At 34.6% G+C, this 21,547-nt stretch overlaps 1 protein-coding gene across 2 annotated transcripts in view; it reads right to left on the bottom strand.

Annotated features, from left to right (window-relative positions):
- Window positions 1-1,095: 1,095 nt before the first annotated feature.
- Window positions 1,096-21,547, bottom strand: part of PI15 (peptidase inhibitor 15) — a 31,240-nt gene continuing 10,788 nt past the window's right edge. For both annotated transcript variants that reach the window (XM_025478043.3, XM_025478044.3), the window contains exons 3-6: window positions 11,851-11,969; window positions 10,734-10,866; window positions 10,498-10,613; window positions 1,096-7,022 (exon numbers count right to left, since the gene is read on the bottom strand). In XM_025478043.3, the coding sequence (XP_025333828.1) occupies window positions 6,887-7,022; window positions 10,498-10,613; window positions 10,734-10,866; window positions 11,851-11,969 (504 nt within the window). In that variant the 3' untranslated portion in view covers window positions 1,096-6,886. The remainder of the gene's footprint in view (window positions 7,023-10,497; window positions 10,614-10,733; window positions 10,867-11,850; window positions 11,970-21,547) is intronic.

The following is a 21,547-nucleotide window of genomic DNA, read 5'->3' as shown; positions in this document are numbered from 1 at the left end:
GCAAGTCTAGGTTTTACCTGTACTTCTGACCAACTGGCTATAAATCAGAGGTTCCCAGCACTTCTTTCTTGGGCTCAAGTAATTTGTCAGAGTAGCTCAAAGAACTCAGAGAAACATTTTACTTACTAGATTACCAGTTTATTATAGAAGGATATAACTCAGGAACAGACAGATGGAAGAGATGCATAAAGCAAGGTATGTGGGAAGGGCAAGAACTTCCATGCCCTCTTCTGGTGCATCATTATCCTGCACCTCCAAGTGTTCACCAACCCAAAAGCTCTCAGAACCCTGTGGTTTTTGTGTTTTTATAGAGGCTGGCAATAGATAGGGTTGATTGATTATATCATTGACCACTGGCTATTGATTCAACCTCTAGCCCCTCTCCTCTATGAGATCAGTAGGTGGGATTGAAAACTCCAAGCCTCTGTTTACATGGTTGGCTCCCTTGCCAACCAGCCGCCATTCTTAAGTACTTTCCAAAAGTCACCTCATTAACACAACAAAACACACCTTTCTAACTCTGTCAAAACTTAGAAATTCCAAGTGTTTGGGGAGCTGTGAGCCAGAAACCAGAGGAGGACCAAATATGTATTTCTTATAATAAATCACGGTATCACATATGGTAAGGAGAAATTTAAAGTCCTAGATTCAGATCCTTGACTTAATCCTTTCTCCTTGGCCAGTTAGTGGCCTGAGGTGTGCCTCTCCCCCAGGAATATCAATGGTTTCTCTTTAGGCTCTCTATGTAGGGAAGCATAAAAACATTAATGTTCAAATGGCTGCAATTTTCCTCAGCCAGCACTTCTTGATGCATTGATCTTTTTCTCTTCCTCCATAGAAATGCCTTTTATATTTGCACTTCAACATATTTATTGGAATTGAGTAGAAAAAGAAGAGAAGAAGGAAAGGATGAGGCAAAGAAGGGAAGAAAAAAGGGGAAAAAAGGAAAATAGAAGATTTTTGGTGTGTTTCAGTGATGCATTAAAGATAGAATCGTTGTTTTGGAAAAGTAGTTCATCATAGCTTATCAAAATTATCATGCCATCTATTTTAAAACTATCTATTTTAAAACTATCAAAAAGAAAACAGACATACTTTTAAAACAAAACAATTATAATATTTTATTGAAAGAAAGAAAATACAGCAGAGCTCAAAAAGCTACACTTGCTATGCTTTATAAGGAGAGGTTTACACAGGTTTTATGTATATACACATTCATGACATATCACAACATCAAAGCACCTTTTACTGCCACAGTGTTAGGTAATGAATAAAACTTATCCAAGTTAATCTTTAAAAAAATCTAAAATGATATAGTGTATTTTAGGATTATGTACATATTTGAAATATTTAGATACTGTAAAAACGCATTATTTTCATATGTGCACCACAATGATCTCCAATTCTCAAACTACTATGGTACCAAAATTCTGTTTGTCAAATAACAAAACACAAGATCCTGCAATCTATCTCCAAGCACCAGTTAAAATCAGTATTTAATACTTCATCAAACCAGAAGCTTCTAACATATGTAAAGTGAAGTGGGTATTGAAATGATTTAGTGTCTCATTTTTTTCTTGCTTTAATTACCTGATTTAGAGAAAAATTGGGGGAATTAGATGTTTTAGATCAATGTTTTTCTGCTTGATAGAATCCTATGGCTCTCAGATGAAACTTCCCAGGCACTGGGGAAGGTTTGGGTTAGAAGCAGATCCATTTTGTGTGTAGTATACGTTAGAGCTTTTATATATAATTGAGATCATAAAAAGTGTTCTCTTGCTTTAAAATAAGTTTGAAAATACTAATGTGGAAAACTGCTTCAAAATATATTTCATTTGGTTATGCTAACATAGCTTAAGAAACATTTCTGTTAAAACAGATTATCACAATTATGTGATACATACACATAATGTCAATAACATACCTCAACTGGAAGTTTACCTAAAAATTTTGTTTTCATTAACTATATCCGGTGATATAATTCTAAGTTTGTATGTACATTTGTTAGGGTAGAAGGACTTTGAGTGGAATATGATTTTATCATTAGCTAAATAGTATGAGCAAAGAATATTATCAAATTTTAGACCAATGGATAATCCCTTTTTATGAAATTCATTTTTTGACATATCTCCTCTTAATCTTATGTATTATATTAAATAAAAATAATCACTTCTGAAAATGAGACACACTTATAATTCTGTTTGCTAATTTTAACTCTAATTATATTTATGATTTAAACCAAATGAGAATATACTTTATCAATATCTAGTTAAAAAAAACCCACTTCAATAAGCACCTTAGAACTAAAATATCATAAAAAAATATTATTTAGGAAAGTGGATGCCAAGATAAATTCTTATTCTCTTCAAAATTTATCTATATAGTGCCAAGCATCTTCAAATGTTGTCAGATTTAAAGAGTATTCAAGAATTCCAATACTGAAAATCTTAAATTTTTTTGAACCAAAGAAATGGCCTTTTTTGCAGGCCAAGCAGCCATCAAAAATGTATCTTCACAATCACCAGAGGGCGCCAGTGCCTGCAGCATGGTTGGTGTAGGTGCACTCTACCCTTCAGGTGATACTTGAATTTGGACATTGCCAAGCAAAAAATGCCTTAAAAAAGAAAATTGATGACTTCTAAAGAAGCATATTTACATTCTGTAACATCTAAATAATGTTGGGCAGTTAGACATAAAGAGAGTTCACTGGCCTCTTTCTGGGTAAGATTAATTTAACAGGATTTTATTAATATTTCTGAATCAGAAATTGAATGGATACCACTTTTAACAATGAATAAAAAGAGCATCACTAAAGCTATTAATGCTAATGATTCATTTAGCACCACGTGTATAGCACCAGAATCAATAATGATAGTTCACACTTAATAAAAACCTTAACTGAAAAGAAACCTCAAAATCGTAGCAAGGATATGGTCGTTGTAACACATTTTCAGCACCATTAATGAGTGAATTATTAAACTTTCTAAGTTTTTGATTGACCTGTCATAATTCAAAATTATATCATGGCATAAGTCTTAAAAATAATTTTGCATGTGTTTAAATATGCTTTCCCCCACACATATAATGACAATGTAAGTCGTGTGTGTGTGTGTGTGTGTGTGTGTGTGTGTGTGTGTGTGTGTTTATGGCAGAAATCTAACTTCACTCTCCGTAAACACTTCAGTAGGTAAAAGCTTCCATTTATGTCAAAATTTGCATCCTGTGATACTGAGGAACAAGGGAATGTTGTTATATGAGAGGTGAACATTGACCATAGGCTGAGTTCCTGGACGCATTCAAATGATCTGTTTAGCTTATATATTCATTTAATAAGCAGGGTATGAACACAAAACACTTCAGCTGGTCTAAATGTATCAACTCTGCTTCCATCGATGTTATAAGTTGATTTAACGCAAGCATTATTAAAGAGAAAAATGCATGCTGCTCCAATTTAAATAGTCTGAATGAATTGTATCAGGTGAACTTGCCTTAGTGTCTGGTCAGCTCTGTGCTGAAGCAGCACAGAGCTTTCAAATGCATGTTTCCACAAAGGTTTCAAGTGTACATGATGGTGCTGCCAAATGAAGCTGGTAGGGAAACCCTGACAGACCGCAGAAATCACACTGCTTAGGCTATCAAACAGTGGCAACAATGATCATAACAGAAATCATATCCATTACATTTTAAAAGCAAGCTTATCTGTCATAATCAGTAACACTAACAGTTGCCTCCACAACACCAGCACAATTCTATAAAGAAACCCATCAGTTTCATAGCTAAGACTGTAATTTTTCCAGTCTTCTGATGACACAGAAGCCAAAAAGAAAAACTATATTGCGATAGAAGTTTTCTTACTCTTTTTCTGAATCAGAGGGTGATTTGAAAAATCCATGCCATAGAGAGAATCAGTGCTGTAGAATGTAGAATATGTAAAATGCTCTTTTTTTTTTTTGAGTGATAGGTTTTGAAATGAAAGCCTCAACATTGACTATTGGAAGCAGCTCTTAAGAAATATCTGATGCCCACTCTTTCTGCCCCTGGAAATTACAGTGAGAAGTAGCTATCCTAGCACCATGGTTGAATGCTGTGAAAAACAGGACACACTGTTGACACCAGCAAATTTTCATTTGCCTTAGCCCGGAAAATAAAACATTTCACATGCCTACTTTATATTACTAACTTTAAGAAGTACACATAGCATAACAAAAATACCCGTTATATTTTCAGCTGAGTTGTTAAATTATAAATAAATCTATAGCTCTCGTTGTGATTTGGAAAGGGCTATGGTATAAGTCATACGCACCTTGACCCTAGTCTTAATCTGGTATGTTTGATGATTTATCTGGATTTTTGATGTGTTCAGAGCTTTATAGTTAAGAATTTTTTTGTCTTAATAAAACATAGAAAGGTGGGACTCCTCTGAATTGTTGCAATTCTAGACTTCTTAGTTAATTCTAAAAATATACCCATAGACACATCTATTAGATACTTATTACATTACAGCCAGTATATAAGAAACTGGGATGAATACAAAGAATCAGACAGAGTTTCTGCCAAAGAGAAGCTCATAAACTTAATTTGTCCCAAATAAGTTTCACACTCATGATGCTTTTAATATTCATAAATTACTACTAATAGCATAACTTTAGCCTCAGGGGAACCTCTGTGAAATATGTAGCAAATATCATTATCCTTTTTCAGAAGTGAGAAATCAAGCCACACAAGCAATCCAGTAACAGGACTGGAACTGAGAATAGTCATCTTTGTTTAATAGCACTTTTGCTCCTTCTGTAGAACAAGTATAGGAAAATGAAAGCTGAAAATACTTTCTAGATAAATCAAGTAAACATCCTACTAATTAGCCTCCTCTCCAATTGCCCATAGTTAGATAAAAGTTAGACTGGGGCCTGAATCTTACAACTATTCCTCTTCTCCATTCAGTCTCCAAAAATATTTGTTTTTAATAAAGTCTATATATGTGCCCACAAAAGCAGAGTAGTATAATATCAAAATATTTGGTCACCACATTCAATTTGTAAAAGAAATCAGGCCAATTGTTTGTCATCATGTAAACCTAAACTCCAGATGGTGGATTTTTCCCTCATTGACTGGATTTAATTAACTGCCATTTTTCAGTGCATCCGCCCTAAGAAATTGCAAATGTGTAGAGAATTTTAAACAAGTAGCTTCCTTCTGTTATTTGCACTCTGGAACTAACTTGTTTGCTTATCTGTAATTCTACAAAAGCTTTACATAACTTGAATCTCACACAATTCTCCCTCTCTTTCATTCTCTCTCACTTCTTTCATTCACTACCCCCCCACACACACACACACGCCACATAATGTAAGTGTCTTGACCCAGATGTTAAATTTTCTTCTCTAATAGTGATTTCCTGCATGAGGAAACATTGCAGTTCCAAAATCACATGAGTGAAAATTTTATTGTGACTTTGATTTAACTTCCACAATCAAACTCAGTGGGGAACTGAAAATTATTCTTCTACATAGACATGGAAATAAGATTTGCTAATTAATCCTTAAGAAATCCTCTGAAGAAGGCCACTTTGCCCATCCATAACTGCGGTGTGCCTGCAGGATCTTTAATGTGATATCCAGAGGCTCGTGGTTATTGGACTGATGCTGGCCAGCTAATGACACGAAAAGATGGAAATGTCCTTGGCCTCTAACATGTTTCTGGCACCCTTTACCCTCTGCTGACAGGCCTCAAGATATCTTGGACTCAGGAAAGACCCTTCTGAAGGTCTCGTCTATAACGAGTAACCCTACTTCTGTGACTTTTCATACCTATCTCCTAAATCTTAATTGTCCTGGGCCAAGTCAGATTTTTTAGTGTGTCCTTCCAAACTCACAACTATTTATTCTAATACAGTAATCCCTGGGCAATTAATTCTTCTCTGCCTCTCTTAGTTCCAAGTGGTGTAGCTACATTTTCATGCTAACCAAAAGCTGTACAGATTACACAGTGAGCCTCATCACCTAACCCATCTAGAGGTGACCATTGTGGCATCTACTTCCTCAAACATACACTAAAATCAATTTGTCAAAATAAATGTAATTTTGCAGCAAAATCTTAAACTGCATTATTTCCTGAATATCTTTGTGAGCTTCTTGAAGGCAGGAACCATATCTCATTCTCTTTACATTACCAGAAAATAACTAGCAGAGTGCCTTGCACTCAACACATGATTACTAATTCAGTAAAAGAGATTAAGCAAAAGGCATGACTTGAAACATATAAGTTGAGCATATCCTTTGGTGAACCAAAATAAGACAAAATACCTCCAGAATGAAATCCTTGGTGGCTCAATTAAATTATTTTGTCCAGAAAGCACAGAGTGTTATTTTGCAAATAACCCATTATAAAATGGGTGCTAAAGATGTCCCACCACCTCATATATATTTCAGAATTGTATATTTTTAAATTCACCATAATTTAAAATTTTAAATTTCCCATTGTTGCCTATGTTACATCATCTATTATATGTTTGTGCATGTATATATACACACACACATATGTGTACATGTATCTACATACACACATATAAACTACAGGTCAAATATATATTTTTTTCCTCACAAATCTAACATAATTCCTTCAGAAAGCAATTTTTAGAATTGGATGTATTGACAGTGTCAATACTACATATACAACATTTTAACTTGGTTTGAGAGGTCAGAAGATAGAAATGGATGTTTTGATTACCTCATAGATGAAACAAACATACTAGACAAACACTAATTTATACAATGAATAATAAAAGGGAAAAGATTATTATAAAATATGTATAATATGTGCAAAACTCAATATATATATATGCCTATGATTCTCAGAAACCATTCTATTTCCTGGAGGAAATACAAGCTTACTTAAACCAGTATAGGTAGTTTGACGTTACTCCCGGAAAACAAAGATTGTCAGTGCAAGAGCCTCCGTAACTTGGAGGGCAAGCTGAACATGGTACCCCTACTTTATATGGTGCTTCTCCAATCCAATTTCCCCTAGAGAGAAGAAAAGAAAGTACAAAGATAACATTAGTGCTACATTAGTGCCCATTAAAAAATATATGATTGTCCTTATGCACATGACCACGTGGCTTGATATGTAATGATCTTTTTGAGACATTTGTCAGTTTAGAAAGGCAATGAAAATTATATCCATTTCTTAAAAAAAAAAAGATTTTATTTATTTATTTGAGAGAGAGTGTGTGTATGCATGAGAGAGCACGAACTAGTGAGTGGGGAGGTAGAGGCAGAGGGAGAAGCAGAGTCCCCGTGGAGCAGAGACCAGGGAACCTAGGTTCAATCCCAGGACCCTGGGATCCTAGAACCCTGGGACAATGACCTGAGCCAAAGGCAGACACTTAATGCACCCAGGTGTGCCTCCATTTCTTATTTATACAGTAACTTATTATTCTAGATATCTTACTTTTTAAATATTTCTCTCTGGAACACCTAATACTATCTTAATTTGGAGATAAGAAGTGAAGCACTACAATGAATGGCGACATAACTAGTTGTCTGATGCCAGGCTCAAGGCTTATTCAGTCACTGGATCTGTCTCTGCCCTAAAACTGCCTTCTAGAGTACATTGGCAAGACATATTCCCATTTTTATTTATTTATTTATTTTTCATATTCCCATTTTTAAAACTCCTGCTAATGCTAAGGATGGTAATATATACATGCACTTAGTATGTTCTGGGAGGCTTAGAAATGATGAAATGAGCAGGTTGTCATAAGTTGTCATTGATAAGAGACTAAGGGCTCAGGGATGCAATTAAAGGTGATTTCAAAACCTTTACACATGTGTAAACTCAGTTTTTGTTTTTAGTGATACTATTTGTTTTTTGATAATGCTAAACACATGAAACTTAATTATTTTGTGTTGTCAGTATTGTTACCTGTATTTACGGCCCTGATCAAATTCATCATTTATGATAGTTGGAAACACCCACAATGCCTAACTGGTCAATTATGAAGGAAAAAATAATAAATGTATTTTCAGTGGCATGGTGATTAGTACCTGGAGTACTGAGAAATAGCAACAGCCAGCAATTTGAAGGCAACTGAATGGTCAGGAGGAGATTTCATAGTCAGTAGTAAAAATTCAGAGTTGAAGATAAGACAACAGTGGGTAAGAGGCTAAAATAAGAAGCAAGTGGTTCTCATCTTTAAGATCTGAGGAAACTCAAGTAGTGACTCTTATAGTATATCTACATAAAATATCTGCTTAAATCAACCAGTTAAAAATTGAGCCATTTAAAAAATCTATAAAATATTTATAGAGAAAAATTTATCTATCTATAAAAATAGTAAACATGCTGATTGGCGTTTCATATTTCAAGAGCACCCATCTCTATTTAGTTTATTCTATACTCTGCCCTCTGGATAAGCTTCCTTGAGCATAATTTGGATAATGATGCCTGCTTACTCCAAAACACTCAGGGAGGCCCATTCTCTTATGAGTGTAGCTCACTCCTTTATCCTAATCTCTTCTATTTTATATTCATAATCTTATTTCTCTCTGTATCTTTACCCAAAACTATAAGTGTATATGGGCCCAGCCAATGCTATTTTAATATTTTTCTATTTATTCTACACAACTTTCTGAAATTATATAGCACATATTTTTGGTAACATAAACTTAGAAATACAATTTTATTATACATAAAAAGTTTACATATTACATTACAAACTTTTACATAAATCACAGATTTTTACTCAATAGAGGATAATTATATTCAAAACTAAATCAGTCAACTAATAAACATATTATTCATACTTCTATTTTTTTGTTCTATTCCATCTAAATTCTCCTGTATTTCCTTCTGTCTCTCCACCTCTCTCTTTATTCCCCCTAAAAAACAGACTTGAGATAACTTTATACTGGCATTGGAAAATTCATACTCAAATATCAGGCAGGATTTTAAAACTTCTTTCATTGCCTAGGTTTCAAAATAATGGTTCTTTTTACAACAAATAAAGCATATTAAAACAGTATCTTAATCTCCTGTACTTATAAAAGAATCAAATATCTCATCAATAATATTAGAAAATTTGAATCAGTGTTTAAAAACAGAATAACTAAAGAAATGAAATAAAAATCTCTTTCACTATTTGAGTCCTACTTGGCCTATTTATGTCAGGAAGAAGGGTAAAGACTTAATAGGAAAATATAAAGTGTGAAACTGAAAATATCAAACAAATGCGCAATTTTAATGCTTTTTGTAATGCAGACACATTCTACTTTCCAAATCTTATTATTCTAATAATTGTGAAGGGGGACCATGGGGAAAATTGCTATTTTTCTAACTTTGCAAAAACACTGCCACTGGCATACTACCATAGAAATGAGTAATGTGGTTATTTGTGAAACGTTTTCTCATTCCCTCCCCATATTGGCAAAGCTGGAGAAAATCTTTGTTTGGGACTTACTTTGGAAGACACCAAGAGTGTCATAAATCCTTTGCACATTTTGCTATTTACTCCAAATGGGAACAGACTCATGTATAAATACTGGAACATTTTATCATCTGAAGAGTTATTGTTATCAAGAAGGCATTTTATCAAATGTTAACAAATGCTTATTTATCTTTATCTTATAAAGAATATTTATAAATATGGCTATATTTTATAATCTTTGATCAATTTTCACAATACATTTAATGTTTTGTTTTTATTTTTTTAAAGATTTATTTATTTGAGAGAGAGATAGAAAGAGCGTGCACACATGCATGCACACTTGGGGGGGAGGGGCACAGGTAGAGGCACAGAGCTAATTTCAAGCAGACTCCCTGCGGAGCCCCACCCTGAGATCATGAAATCAAGAGTGGGACTCAATCATTTGAGCTACGCAGGCTCCCCTAATGAAAAATTTTTAAATTTTCAATACTGAAATTTAAATCATGGCAAAGCTTTAATTTAAAAAGAAGTCATAGCATTTTAATTTTCCTTTCTGGCAATGAATGACTCCTTAGCTGTAAAATTAGTAAACTATAACTTTAAGCTTTACTCTTAAAAGCAAGAAGAAAGGACTCTTGTTTTGCTTTTCCAGTGAAAAAAATATGCCAACATTCCAGTACTGATAGAAGAAAATATTGTCAGTGTTGATAAATTCCTACAAGATTCTTTTCTGATAACTTTTATAGAACAAGATTCTTTTCTGATAACTTTTATAGAACTATCAAAAGCCTGAGAGTACAGTGTTTGTTTTACAATGGTCATGACTAAAATAAGTTAGTGAAGAGAATTTAGTGAATCTCTGTATCTCAAATTGTTTTGCCTACAATTTTTTCCCCAAATCCCTGTCTCTGTGAAAAATAACTGCTCATCTCATTATTTTTATTGGGATGATAGGAGAATTGAGAATTGGAGGCTATTGTAATTAAATCTTATTCACATTAAAATAACTACCAGACTGGAGGTATTTAATATCATAAAAGGTTCCAGGAAGTAGAATCCAGCCTAGTACTTACTTTGGGGCATAGTTGCATACCAGGTAAACTGCACGTCGCCACACAGCTCCCCAGACATTCATGTTTTGGCAAGTATGAATTGCACAACCTATCCGATTGGAGGTGGCCCAAACCATCTGCAAAAATAAACCAATACATCATAATTGAAGTAAAAGCTAAGTAAATGCATGTTCCCCAAAATAGTAAGAGCATTTTTAAAACTATGAATCAAAAATTAACAAGACAATTGAAATAACCTGCGTATAATGTGTGCACATAGGACCGAAACATCTCATAGGACATCTGGGATTGCAATCCTGAGGATATGGAAAAGCATAATCTTTCACTTCATCATACCATGGCTTGACCAACTGGAGAATAGAGCGATATCTAGATACCAAGAAAAACAATGAGAACTTAGAGTGTAGCAGGGGTAATTTATAGTGGACTCAAGTTAAATTGTAAGTTAATAGTTCTTTTTTGCAGATTATTCATGATGAATCAAGAGCAAATCCAAGCCTCACAATTACCATCATCACCTATTCTTCCAAGTAGGGCCAAGCATGAAAATGCTCGGGACTAACATAAGTGAGCCTACATTTGTTTAAGTACATGTCTGGTTGTTTCAAAAAGAGAAATACAAATATTTCAGGAATCTTCATATTTTTCTTGTTTTATCAATGTCAAAATCTCTCCCACCAGAATCATATATGCAACTAAAAATTAGATATATAAAAGTAGTTGTGATACTAGAACTCAGTGTGTTTTTTCCTTAAACTTGAATCACTTTAATTTTAACAATAGCACAACTGATTTTTCTCCTGTATATGGAAGAGAATAGGTCTTTGGAATGTTGGATGATGACATTCCACAGTGGTGGAAAAATTATCCTATTACTGGGTACGGCCTTTCTCATAGTTGCACATACTTGCCTATACATGTGTGTGTGTGTAAGTGCGTGTATTCATATATATGTAAATATATAACACACACAGACATACAGATAGATGTAACCACGGGAAAGCTGAATAAACACAAGAATGGCCTCTGCTACATTCAAAATTTTTTCCTTACGTGGGAAAATCAGGGTGCAGTATATAGCATCGCTTGATCCTTTCAAAGATTCTGGGAGGACATGGACTAAGAAAGGGTGTTCCAAAAGTGAAAGGGGAGATTGGTCTTTTTAGGTCTTTTTAACAAATTAAATACTCCTTGAAACTATCTGAAACAGTCACAGGCCAAGTATCATTGCCTGACACAGAGTGAGCACTCAATATATATCTGCTGATATTACTTGAAAGTGGTGTCACTCCCCTTGGGATCCATAAGTAACAAAGTGTGTGGATGAACAGTATCAATGAAACTGATTCCTACCTTCCAGTTCGTACAGATAGATTTTGGCCCAAAAATCTCAGTAAGTAAGAAGGTCCATGATCCCAAATGCAAGTAGCTGCCCAAGCCTCTGCAGATTTTGCAAGATTTTCATCCCAAACCTGTGAAGGGGAAAAAAAAAAACCTTCAGCTTTACAAGTTTTGCTAGTAACTGACAAAAAGATAGAAGAAATGGTATTACTATTTCCTAAAGTTCTTTCACTTCTGGTTCCTTAGACTATTTTCATTAAAGAAAGCAAGTTCAGACCATTGATATAAAAAATTCCATAATACAATATGATTATATCACAGAAAACATTATTTTTACAGTGTCATTGAAATCTGAAGTCCAGACATCAGTTTTATAAAGGATAGGCTAACAAAAATACGACATCTAGATGTAGCCAGGGGAACACCTCATACTGACCACTGAATTTTGAATCCACTAAAGTCCATTGATGTTCCTAGAGGTCATCTTCATAGCAATGAGGAGGCATGCTATTAACATATCTTAGACATTAATATCATCAAATTATTTATTCAAATCAATTTACCAAAATTAATAATGCTTAATATTATATTGCAATTTTTAAAGGTCAAACTATATTGTAGTAAAATAATTCCCAAGGAGCCTTCATATTTTATAGCATTTGAATCTTTAGTAATAATAATAATAATAATAATAATAATAAAATTTTAGTTGGTATAAATTAGAAAAAATTATAATAAAAAATTGTGCTACATAAAACTGCTATGAAAATGTAGCATATTACTGTTAAATTATTTTTTTTAAGATTTTATTTATTTATTCATGAGAGACACAGAGAGAGAGGCAGAGACACAGGCAGAGGGAGAAGCAGGCTCCATGCAGGGAGCCCGACGTGGGACTCGAACCTGGGTATCCAGGATCATGCCCTGGGCCATAGGCAGGCGCTAAACCACTGAGCCACCCAGGCATCCCTGCAGTTCAATTAAATAAAGAAAAATAGTAATTGTTCTAAAAAAAAGAAGGTGTTTAAATTGATTGTCCATATAAAAAGGTACATCACTTAAGGAGCTATAGAAAGACATACTTTCCTTAGTTATCCAGAATATCATCTGCCAACTTTGAGGATTAAATTTTTAAAAGATTTTATTTATTCAGTCATGAGAAACACACAGAGAGAGTCAGAGACATAGAGAGAGAAGCAGAATCCTGGTGGGCAGCCTGATATGGGACTCAATCCCAGGACCCTGATAGCACGACCTCAGTCAAAGGCAGACTCTTAACCACTGAGCCACCGAGGTGCCCCGAGGATTAAATTAAATATACAAAACATTACACAATGCCTTTTTAATCAGTAAGTAATCAATGTTAAATATAGTATCAAAAATGGAAAATACTCTATCATAGTAGATTTTGTAATATGGCTTTCTCAGTTGCTTAGGTCAGACATAAATTTTATGAATTATTGCTTCATACTTGTCCTTTGTTTTATCTATAAAAATCTAGACAAAGTGTATCAAACAGTACAAAATAAGTTTATAATGAAAGGCATAGTATCCTAGGATTGGAATTAACTTTTAAAAGCATTCGGGTGCCTGGGTAGCTCAGTCAGTTGAGCACGGGACTCTAGATTTCAACTCAGATCATGATCTCAGGGTCCTGAAATCCCTAAATCAGGTTCTGCACTCAGTGAGGAGTTTGCTTGTCCCTCTCCCTCCCCCTCTACCCCTCCCTCTCTCATAAATAAATAAATAAATAAATAAATAAACAAACAAAATATTAAAAAAAAAACGTTTGTTTGGCTGATAATAGATTTATCTGGTATTTACTCTTTTTACATTTTTAATGAAATATGGATTTATGAAATATGGATTACACTTCACTGAGGGACAAAATAGCACAATTGATTCACAAAGGAATTCTAGATGGAATGGCATCAAAAATTATGTCCACTGATGGGTTCCAAATTAATTGTGATCACTTGGGGGAAAAATGCATCTAAGTATTATTTAAATATTGAACTACAATATACACTCAGATCGACAACTGCTAAAAACACTTCATTATAGTCTTTCCTAAAGTATCAGCACAGCATGGCACAGATAACATTGACCTGAAAATAAAAATTTTGTGTTCTAACCCTAGTTCTACTGCTGAGATTGTCTATAATTCAAGACATTATTCAAGTCAATTATTCTTTCTCCCATTTAACTTATCTGTAAAATAAGATTGGATGAGGTCATTTCTAGGGTATCTTTCATCTTCACTTCTCATGATTTAATATACCTGACCAGCACCAGCATCCAAGCCAGTACAGTGTATGTAATATTGGCCTACAACTTGCTCAATTCTAGCCCTTTCCATTCCATCAAGAGAATAAAACTAGATTCTTTTCAAAATAATTAATAATATTTAAATCTGTTAAGAATTTACAAATAATTTAGCATATATAATTCTATCTTTATACTCATTCTTATATTTTACAACCTAATTTTGTATATGTCAAAAAGATAAGGCACAAAGTTCATGCCTGAAAAATATCTTACGTGAGCATATTTTGTTAACCATAAGGGATTTTGATAAGAAGACAATGTATTTAGCATTACTAGTGTCTACATTTTTAAGCATGAGTTTCTATGTACAAATATTACAATAAAAGTTTTGGAGATGGTTAGGGAGGAGAAGGGATAATCAATTTCTCTCTCTATGATTATTTTTAGGGAACTGATGGGAGGGATTTCTGTGTCCCTGTGTTCCTGGAAGAAGATATGAGAGAGCTTAATGGGCATGGGCTAGATCCTCCAAGGAAAGCTAATCATTTTGACTTCCTGTAGGACACATGGTCTACTATACTTTGATACTCACTGCAGGGGAAGTCAAAGGTGCTATACTCTTTCTTGACTCTTTGACCTCAAGCAAGACTCACACTTATCCTGTAGACAGGGGGAGATCCAGCTTGAGTAGGTGGCTCTGAAATTTAGGAATTATGTCAATCACATCTACAAATAAAGTTAAGATCTACATTTGCTATCTTTCTCCATTGGTTATAACTTTCAGGAGAAAATGGGTATATTATTTATCCCCTAATATCCAGTGGTATTTAAATTCTCTAATATGATGAGAAATCTTTGAGGTTTGAAAATAGCAAGAAATGATAACTTTATTTAATAACAACAGAAAATTTTTTTTAAAAAATGGGGACTGTAGGGAGTGGTCCAATATGATCTATATTTTCCTATCCAGAAGCTCTAAACTGAAATGAATGTGGCTAGTACAACTATGTAAAATAATTTTAGCAACTTACAAAGTTCATGAAATGAAGATATAAATTGCTTAAGCATTTAACTTAGCATATACATTTCTGGATGCTTGATGAGCAATCTGCTGAATTTTTCTGAGTATGTGTAGCATTTATTTGAAATAATTTTATATTGGATCCTACAAATACAGCAACATAAAAGGGCACACATGTGCACTTATTTAACATCCTATGGAATGCCTAGTAAATATGCAACATAGTATTTATTACCTTTTGTTGGAAATACTAAATACCTGACACTTACTTAGCTTTTATTCAACCAGCTTGAACATTCTTATTTTTAGGTTTTGCCCTTCTAAATAGGTAATACGAGTTCACAAAAAAATTTAGTTATAAGCACTTAAAATTTGATCTTGCCTCCTAAAACGGAGGCAAAAATTAGAAATATTATGAATGGATACCCAAAAACATTTATCAGACCCACTAGAACTTAGGTATTATGATTAAATTAGATAGTGCACAAAATAAAGATGGTTTAAAACAGTGTCAGAGCAATCCTATGCTTGTAGGTATGCCCTACTGCTCCAAAGTTTTCTTCCATTCCTTGTTGTTAGAGACATTTAGTTGGTCAGCTTATAAAATTATTGATTTATCTTTGGACTAAAATGTTCACCATGAACTATTCTACTTATAAATAAAGTTAGCATCTTGTCTGTAGAAACCACATTGCTGCACTAAGCCATGAGCAATATCCAAAATTTAAACTGATGTCATTTGAATATCTAGAAGAGTTGTAGCTCCAAGAAATAGGAAGGGTATGAAAAGAATGTAGATTCTCATCAAGTTTAGTAGTCTTTAGAGCTTGAGCCAAAGAAATACCAAATCAAATCAAAGAATGTTGCAGTATGGGAGAAGTTCGCTGACTTTCATAAGCAGACAGAAGAATTGGATAGTGATATGATCCAGCCCAGGGATGAGGTTGTTTTGCCAGCCATCTGTAAGTTTTGGTATCCACAACACAGTGACAGCCAGAATCACGAAGCACATTGACATCTGAAGCGCCCATCTTAAATCCCAGTCAACATCTTGGACAAGAAATGTAGTCAGACTGGAAGGCAACCCTAAAAATTACTTGGAAATACATCCTCAACATTGTCTGAAATGAAATAGTGTTCCTTTAAAAATGGTATCATATTTTAATTCTACACATAAGATTTAAATGTAGGAATGTTTGAAAGAATCAAATTTGAGGTATTAGCAAAGAATTCCTGGCTAAGGAACCTCTGTGCACTTGATATTAAAATTCGTAATAATTAGTAAAAGTTAAGAAAATGTGCCCATTAAAGCAACAGGTTACCCTTGTAATTACATAAGTAAATCACTGAGTAATTATTTAGCTTGTGATTTTAAGCTGAAAATCACAAGAAAATCTTAAATTTTAAAAATAGTATTTCAAAATTTAGAACTTAAGAGTCACTGTATTTCTTAGACTTTTAAGACACTTCAACATATGAAAATTATTTTCAATGAATCAATTGAAATACTTTTAGAACTCAAATATATTAAGTGTATAAATGGCAGTTTAGGAAATTTAGTTAAATCTGCTGGTAATAAATATCAAACAAATGTGTTTGTCAGAATCCTAGATTTATGAATAGACCAAGATACAAGAATTGCATCTAAATTAAGGAAGAACCAGGAATATCAATTTGACCTCTTGGGAAATCTGTTCTGCTGGTGAATACCATCTTCAAAGACATAAAATGCTAAAAAGAGACACATTTCTAAATCAGTTATTGTCATAGACGCTATGGTAACAATGCCATTGGAGCCATGTTTTTTGTGTGTTTTGACATTTATGTTGTCATTTCTTGTATATTCTGATAAAAACTAAGTCAATTTAGATAGACAAGCTTTGAGGTTTTAAAGAAATAAGTCTTCTAAGACTGATCTTTTCCTGGGTTAGTCAAATTGGAAAAAGAATACTGATTTATAAAAGTGAGAAAGAACGATTACAAAGAAATTAAGTGATGACAAAATTATTTCCTCTGAGGGCAGCCAAAAAACTTTTAAAATGCTTCACAGGCATGATTGTGGTTCTAATTTGAAATAGATTCATTTGTCCCCATTAGGTAGAAATGCCTGTGCCATGATCGGTAAAGGACACTAAGAGCTGAATACACCAGACCCAGTGTTAAACAAGACAGGAGGGTAGGAAGGAGCTTTGGTAAGGCTAGACAGATAGAGGGTGATGTCAGGTGGGGTAGGGAAGAGGAAAAGAAAGGGCTTTCATATGGGAAATTCTGGACATTGATTAGACTCATGAAACCGATTCTACTTTATAGAAGTAGATAGTTAAAGGAACTTGATTAAAAAAAATTTCCTCAAGCCTCAAAAATAACTACAAAATATGAGAACACATTATATCATAAAAATACCAATGTAGGGTCCTAAGCATTTTTTAAATGCTTAAAAGAAGATAATGACTGTCCTCAGGTACGATGAGTACTACTTTTCATGTAGGTGGGAAAGAAAAATTTCTATAAAGAGATGATGTGAAGTAGACTTTTCTTTAGAGGGGATCATTGCTAATGACATAAATTTCTTAACAACAAACAAACAAAAAAAGGCCTCTCTTGATCCCTTTTCATCTTCCAATTACTGCATCATTCTCTCCTTTCTCTTACAATGAAATTCCCTGAGAGTTGTCTTAACTGAGAGTTTCCAGTTTTTCTTCTTCTCTTCTCTATTGAGTCCACACTGGCAGACTCCCCACCCCACCTCCACTCCACCCAAACAGCTCTTATCAATGCCATCAGTGGCCATTTCCTGGTCACCATCTCAGTTGTTCTATTGGCAATGTGTGGCATGCCTGTCCACCTGCTCTTTCTGGACACCCCCTGCCCCCATCTCTTGGTTTCATAACCCTACACTTGCCTTGATTTCTTCTGGTTGCTGCTTCTCCATATGCTTGCTGATTCTTCCTCATTGTTCCAACTTCCATGTGCTAGGGGGTTCTCAGGACACAGGCCACATCCATATTTCCCTTCCCCCCCACCGTTGTTTCATCCATATTCACTGCCTAGGTAATCTCATCCAGTCTCATAGACTGAAATAGCATTTATATGCTGGTGGTTTTGTTCCCAATTTTATCTCCAGCCCACTCAGTCGAATTCCAGACTAATTTACCTACCTACCTACCTACCTACCTACCTACCTACCTATCTACTTTAAGCCTCCATTTAGCATACCCAAATTGAGCTCCAGATATTCACAGTCCCATCCCACTCTTTATCCCCTCACCAGCTACTCCTTAGTGTTTCGTCCACCAGTCAATGGCATTTCCCATCTTCTCATTCAGTCCCTGTGCCTGTTAAATATTGTCTATGGCTGCTGCTGTGCTACAAAAGCAGAATTGAGTAGGTACAACATATGCCATACTTATATTTGATCCTTTACAGAAGAAATTTACCAAATGCTGTTATAGTTGCTCAGGCCAAAAATATAAATGGTCCTCTTTATGCTTTCTTTGCTTCATAATCTTGGTCTGCTCCATCACATACCTTGTTGATCCTACCTTCAAAATACTGTACCTTCAGAATACAACCACTGATCAACACCACTATTGCTACCACCTTGGTCAAAACCATCATTATCTGTCATCTAGGTCATTGCAAGAGACACCTAACTGAGGGAGTGCTTCATATATATGAGGCCTTAATATATGTTAATGAGGGCATGGATAAAAGATAATACATTCAGAATTTGAAATAAGAGTATTTAAATACAATTAGTGTTTAGGAAAGAAAGTTCCAGCTCTTTAAATCTATGCATGACTAAATTTGCACTAAGAAACTGTATTTGACTCAAGTGCTTTGAAAATATTAGAGTACTATATAAATATAGTTGCACTCAAATCACTATGCTGGGGGGACGGTTTGTAAGGAAAATGAATAAAGTAGGATTGGGTGTAAGATGGCAAAGTGCAACTGCTGCTTGACCTATGGACAGTTACATAGAGAAAAAAAAAAGAGAACCAGAAATGAGCAAATTTTCCCCATCCAAAGAAGCTACTCCTCTCTAACAATTGGTTTTTTTTAAAGATTTTATTTATTTATTCATGAGAGACACAGAGAGAGAGAGAGGCAGAGACACAGGCAGAGGACCCTAGGATCATGACCTTGAGCCACAGGCAGACACTCAACCACTGAGCCACCCAGGTGCCCCTCTAACCAATTGTTAACAAGTAGGAAGTAGGCTCAATGTCTCTAGAACTTTCCACTCTTCAGGATAATCTGGAAATCCTGATGAATATATGAAATGTATCAACTTTAACATTTGGCAAATAAATTTAAAAAATGCAAAATTCCTACCATTCAATATCCTGCAGAGAAAATTAAACATGCTCACTAATCAGAATGTTTGATGGACCTACAGTTTATGAACTCTGATGTAAGATATCATTATCACCAATATGCTGACATAGATGTGACATCTTCCCTCCTAATATCCATGGGTGGTGGCAGGAAAGAGTGTCCCTGGAGCCACCTTTGCCCCAAACCTCCTACAACAGACTTACCACGCACGGACTGCTGTTTTGTCCTCAACAGTGGAAAATGCAAGAAATACACATTTCCAGATTAACCAATGGGACCTTAGGTAATGCATTCATCTACACAGCCAGTAAATGAATATTCACTGGGAGGCAATGGATACTCTGAATTCAACAGCCAGCAGGTGGACACAGACTCTATCTCAAAGTTTAGGGAAGAGACAGATAACAAAAACATACCAAACGAATAAATGAACTGCAAACTGTAAATATCATATAAATGTATTATTATACAACACGTTATACATAATGTATATAATGCATTACATTAAAAAACTCCAAAAGAATCATGTGCTACTTAAATCATGTGCTACTTAAAGTTTGCTTATTTTAAAGTTTCCTTCGTCAGTCAAGTATATTCCTAAATGAGCAGCATTTCATGTTGCAGACCCACAGTGCCCACATGATATTTTGTAAAAGGAGGTGCTGAATAATTTCAAGTGAAATTTTTTGATAATATAGAATTATCACTGAGACAATTCTTCCTTTGGCTTAGCCAATTAATTCTTTCAATATATAGTCTCTTAACAAACAAGTGGATATTTAAACCACATAATATTTTCCTCAGCTCAGTTTTGTATCCTAAACCATGATTTAAGAAATTTCTCACCTGAGAAATTACTCCAAGATCTCCTGGGGAACTTTCAAGAAGATAGATGCCTAGCCCAATCCTGGACCTATCAAATCAAAATGTTAAGATTGGGGATTTTGAATATGTGTTTACAAAGTAGTTCCATTTTCTTCTGGTTAGAAATTATTGTCTAAAGCTTTATTTGGTGGAGAGTCATTTTGGTTGCAGAGAACTTTGGGCCTCTTCTCTCTTCTTCCAACCCTACTCGCCCCCTGCCACACCACAGGGGATGCTTAAGAAGAAGGGGACATTTCTAAAGGTTAACATGTGGTAGTTTTCACATATAAGCACTAACATTGGTATCCTCCTCTAAACTCTAGTATGTTATTGCTTGAAGTTTAAATAAAAATTAAAAATAGCTTTTTATCACAAAAATGTCTCACTGTCGGGATGCCTGGTTGGCTCAGTGGTTGAGTGTCTGCCTTTAGCTCAGGGCATGATCCTGGAGTCCCGGGATCGAGCCCCACATAGGGCTTCCTGCATGGAGCCTGCTTCTCCCTCTGCCTATGTCTTTGCCTTTCTCTCTCTGTGTCTCTCATGAATAAATAAATAAAATCTAAAAAAAAAAGTCTCACTGTCACAAATGCTGGGTGCTAAACTCTATGATGATATTTGTTCTGTGTATTCTTGGAAGACAGAATTATTGGTGAAAGAGGTAGAGAGATCGTTGTATTTGTTGCTATATAAATCAGCCAACATCATTCACTCTGACACTGACAATTTCAGTAGAAAGGAACATGTATTCTGTGCTCACACAGATATGAATATAGAAATAACAGATGGATTTACAGTGTTTATTTAGATATCATGGGAATTGTACATGACTTTATTAACTAAGATATTACAAATAACACATGGGAGAAACATACAAAGCATTCTGAAAATCCAGTCTTGAAAAAAAGATACAAAATTTAAGAAGCATTTTTCACTCTAATGACACTGAACTTGCATTTAAAGTATACATTTGACCAATATGCAACTCATAAGAATACAAGAATATGATCCAAATCAGCAGGAGAAGGTGCCCACTGATTCTGAAAACCTAACTATAGGATGCAGCCATAGAAGTAGAATTAACGGAGAATGAGCTGGTCATTGTTACTCTGCACTTGTCAGATCATATATATTTTAGGCACCTTCCTGTAAGAAGAGCACACACATATCGGAATGCAACTAGAGATGACAACAGGACAAAAGGCATTCCTTGATCAG

This window comes from Canis lupus, chromosome 29 (assembly GCF_003254725.2).
Source record: "Canis lupus dingo isolate Sandy chromosome 29, ASM325472v2, whole genome shotgun sequence".
NCBI lineage: Eukaryota > Metazoa > Chordata > Mammalia > Carnivora > Canidae > Canis > Canis lupus.
This window is presented reverse-complemented; position numbering and strand designations above follow the sequence as displayed.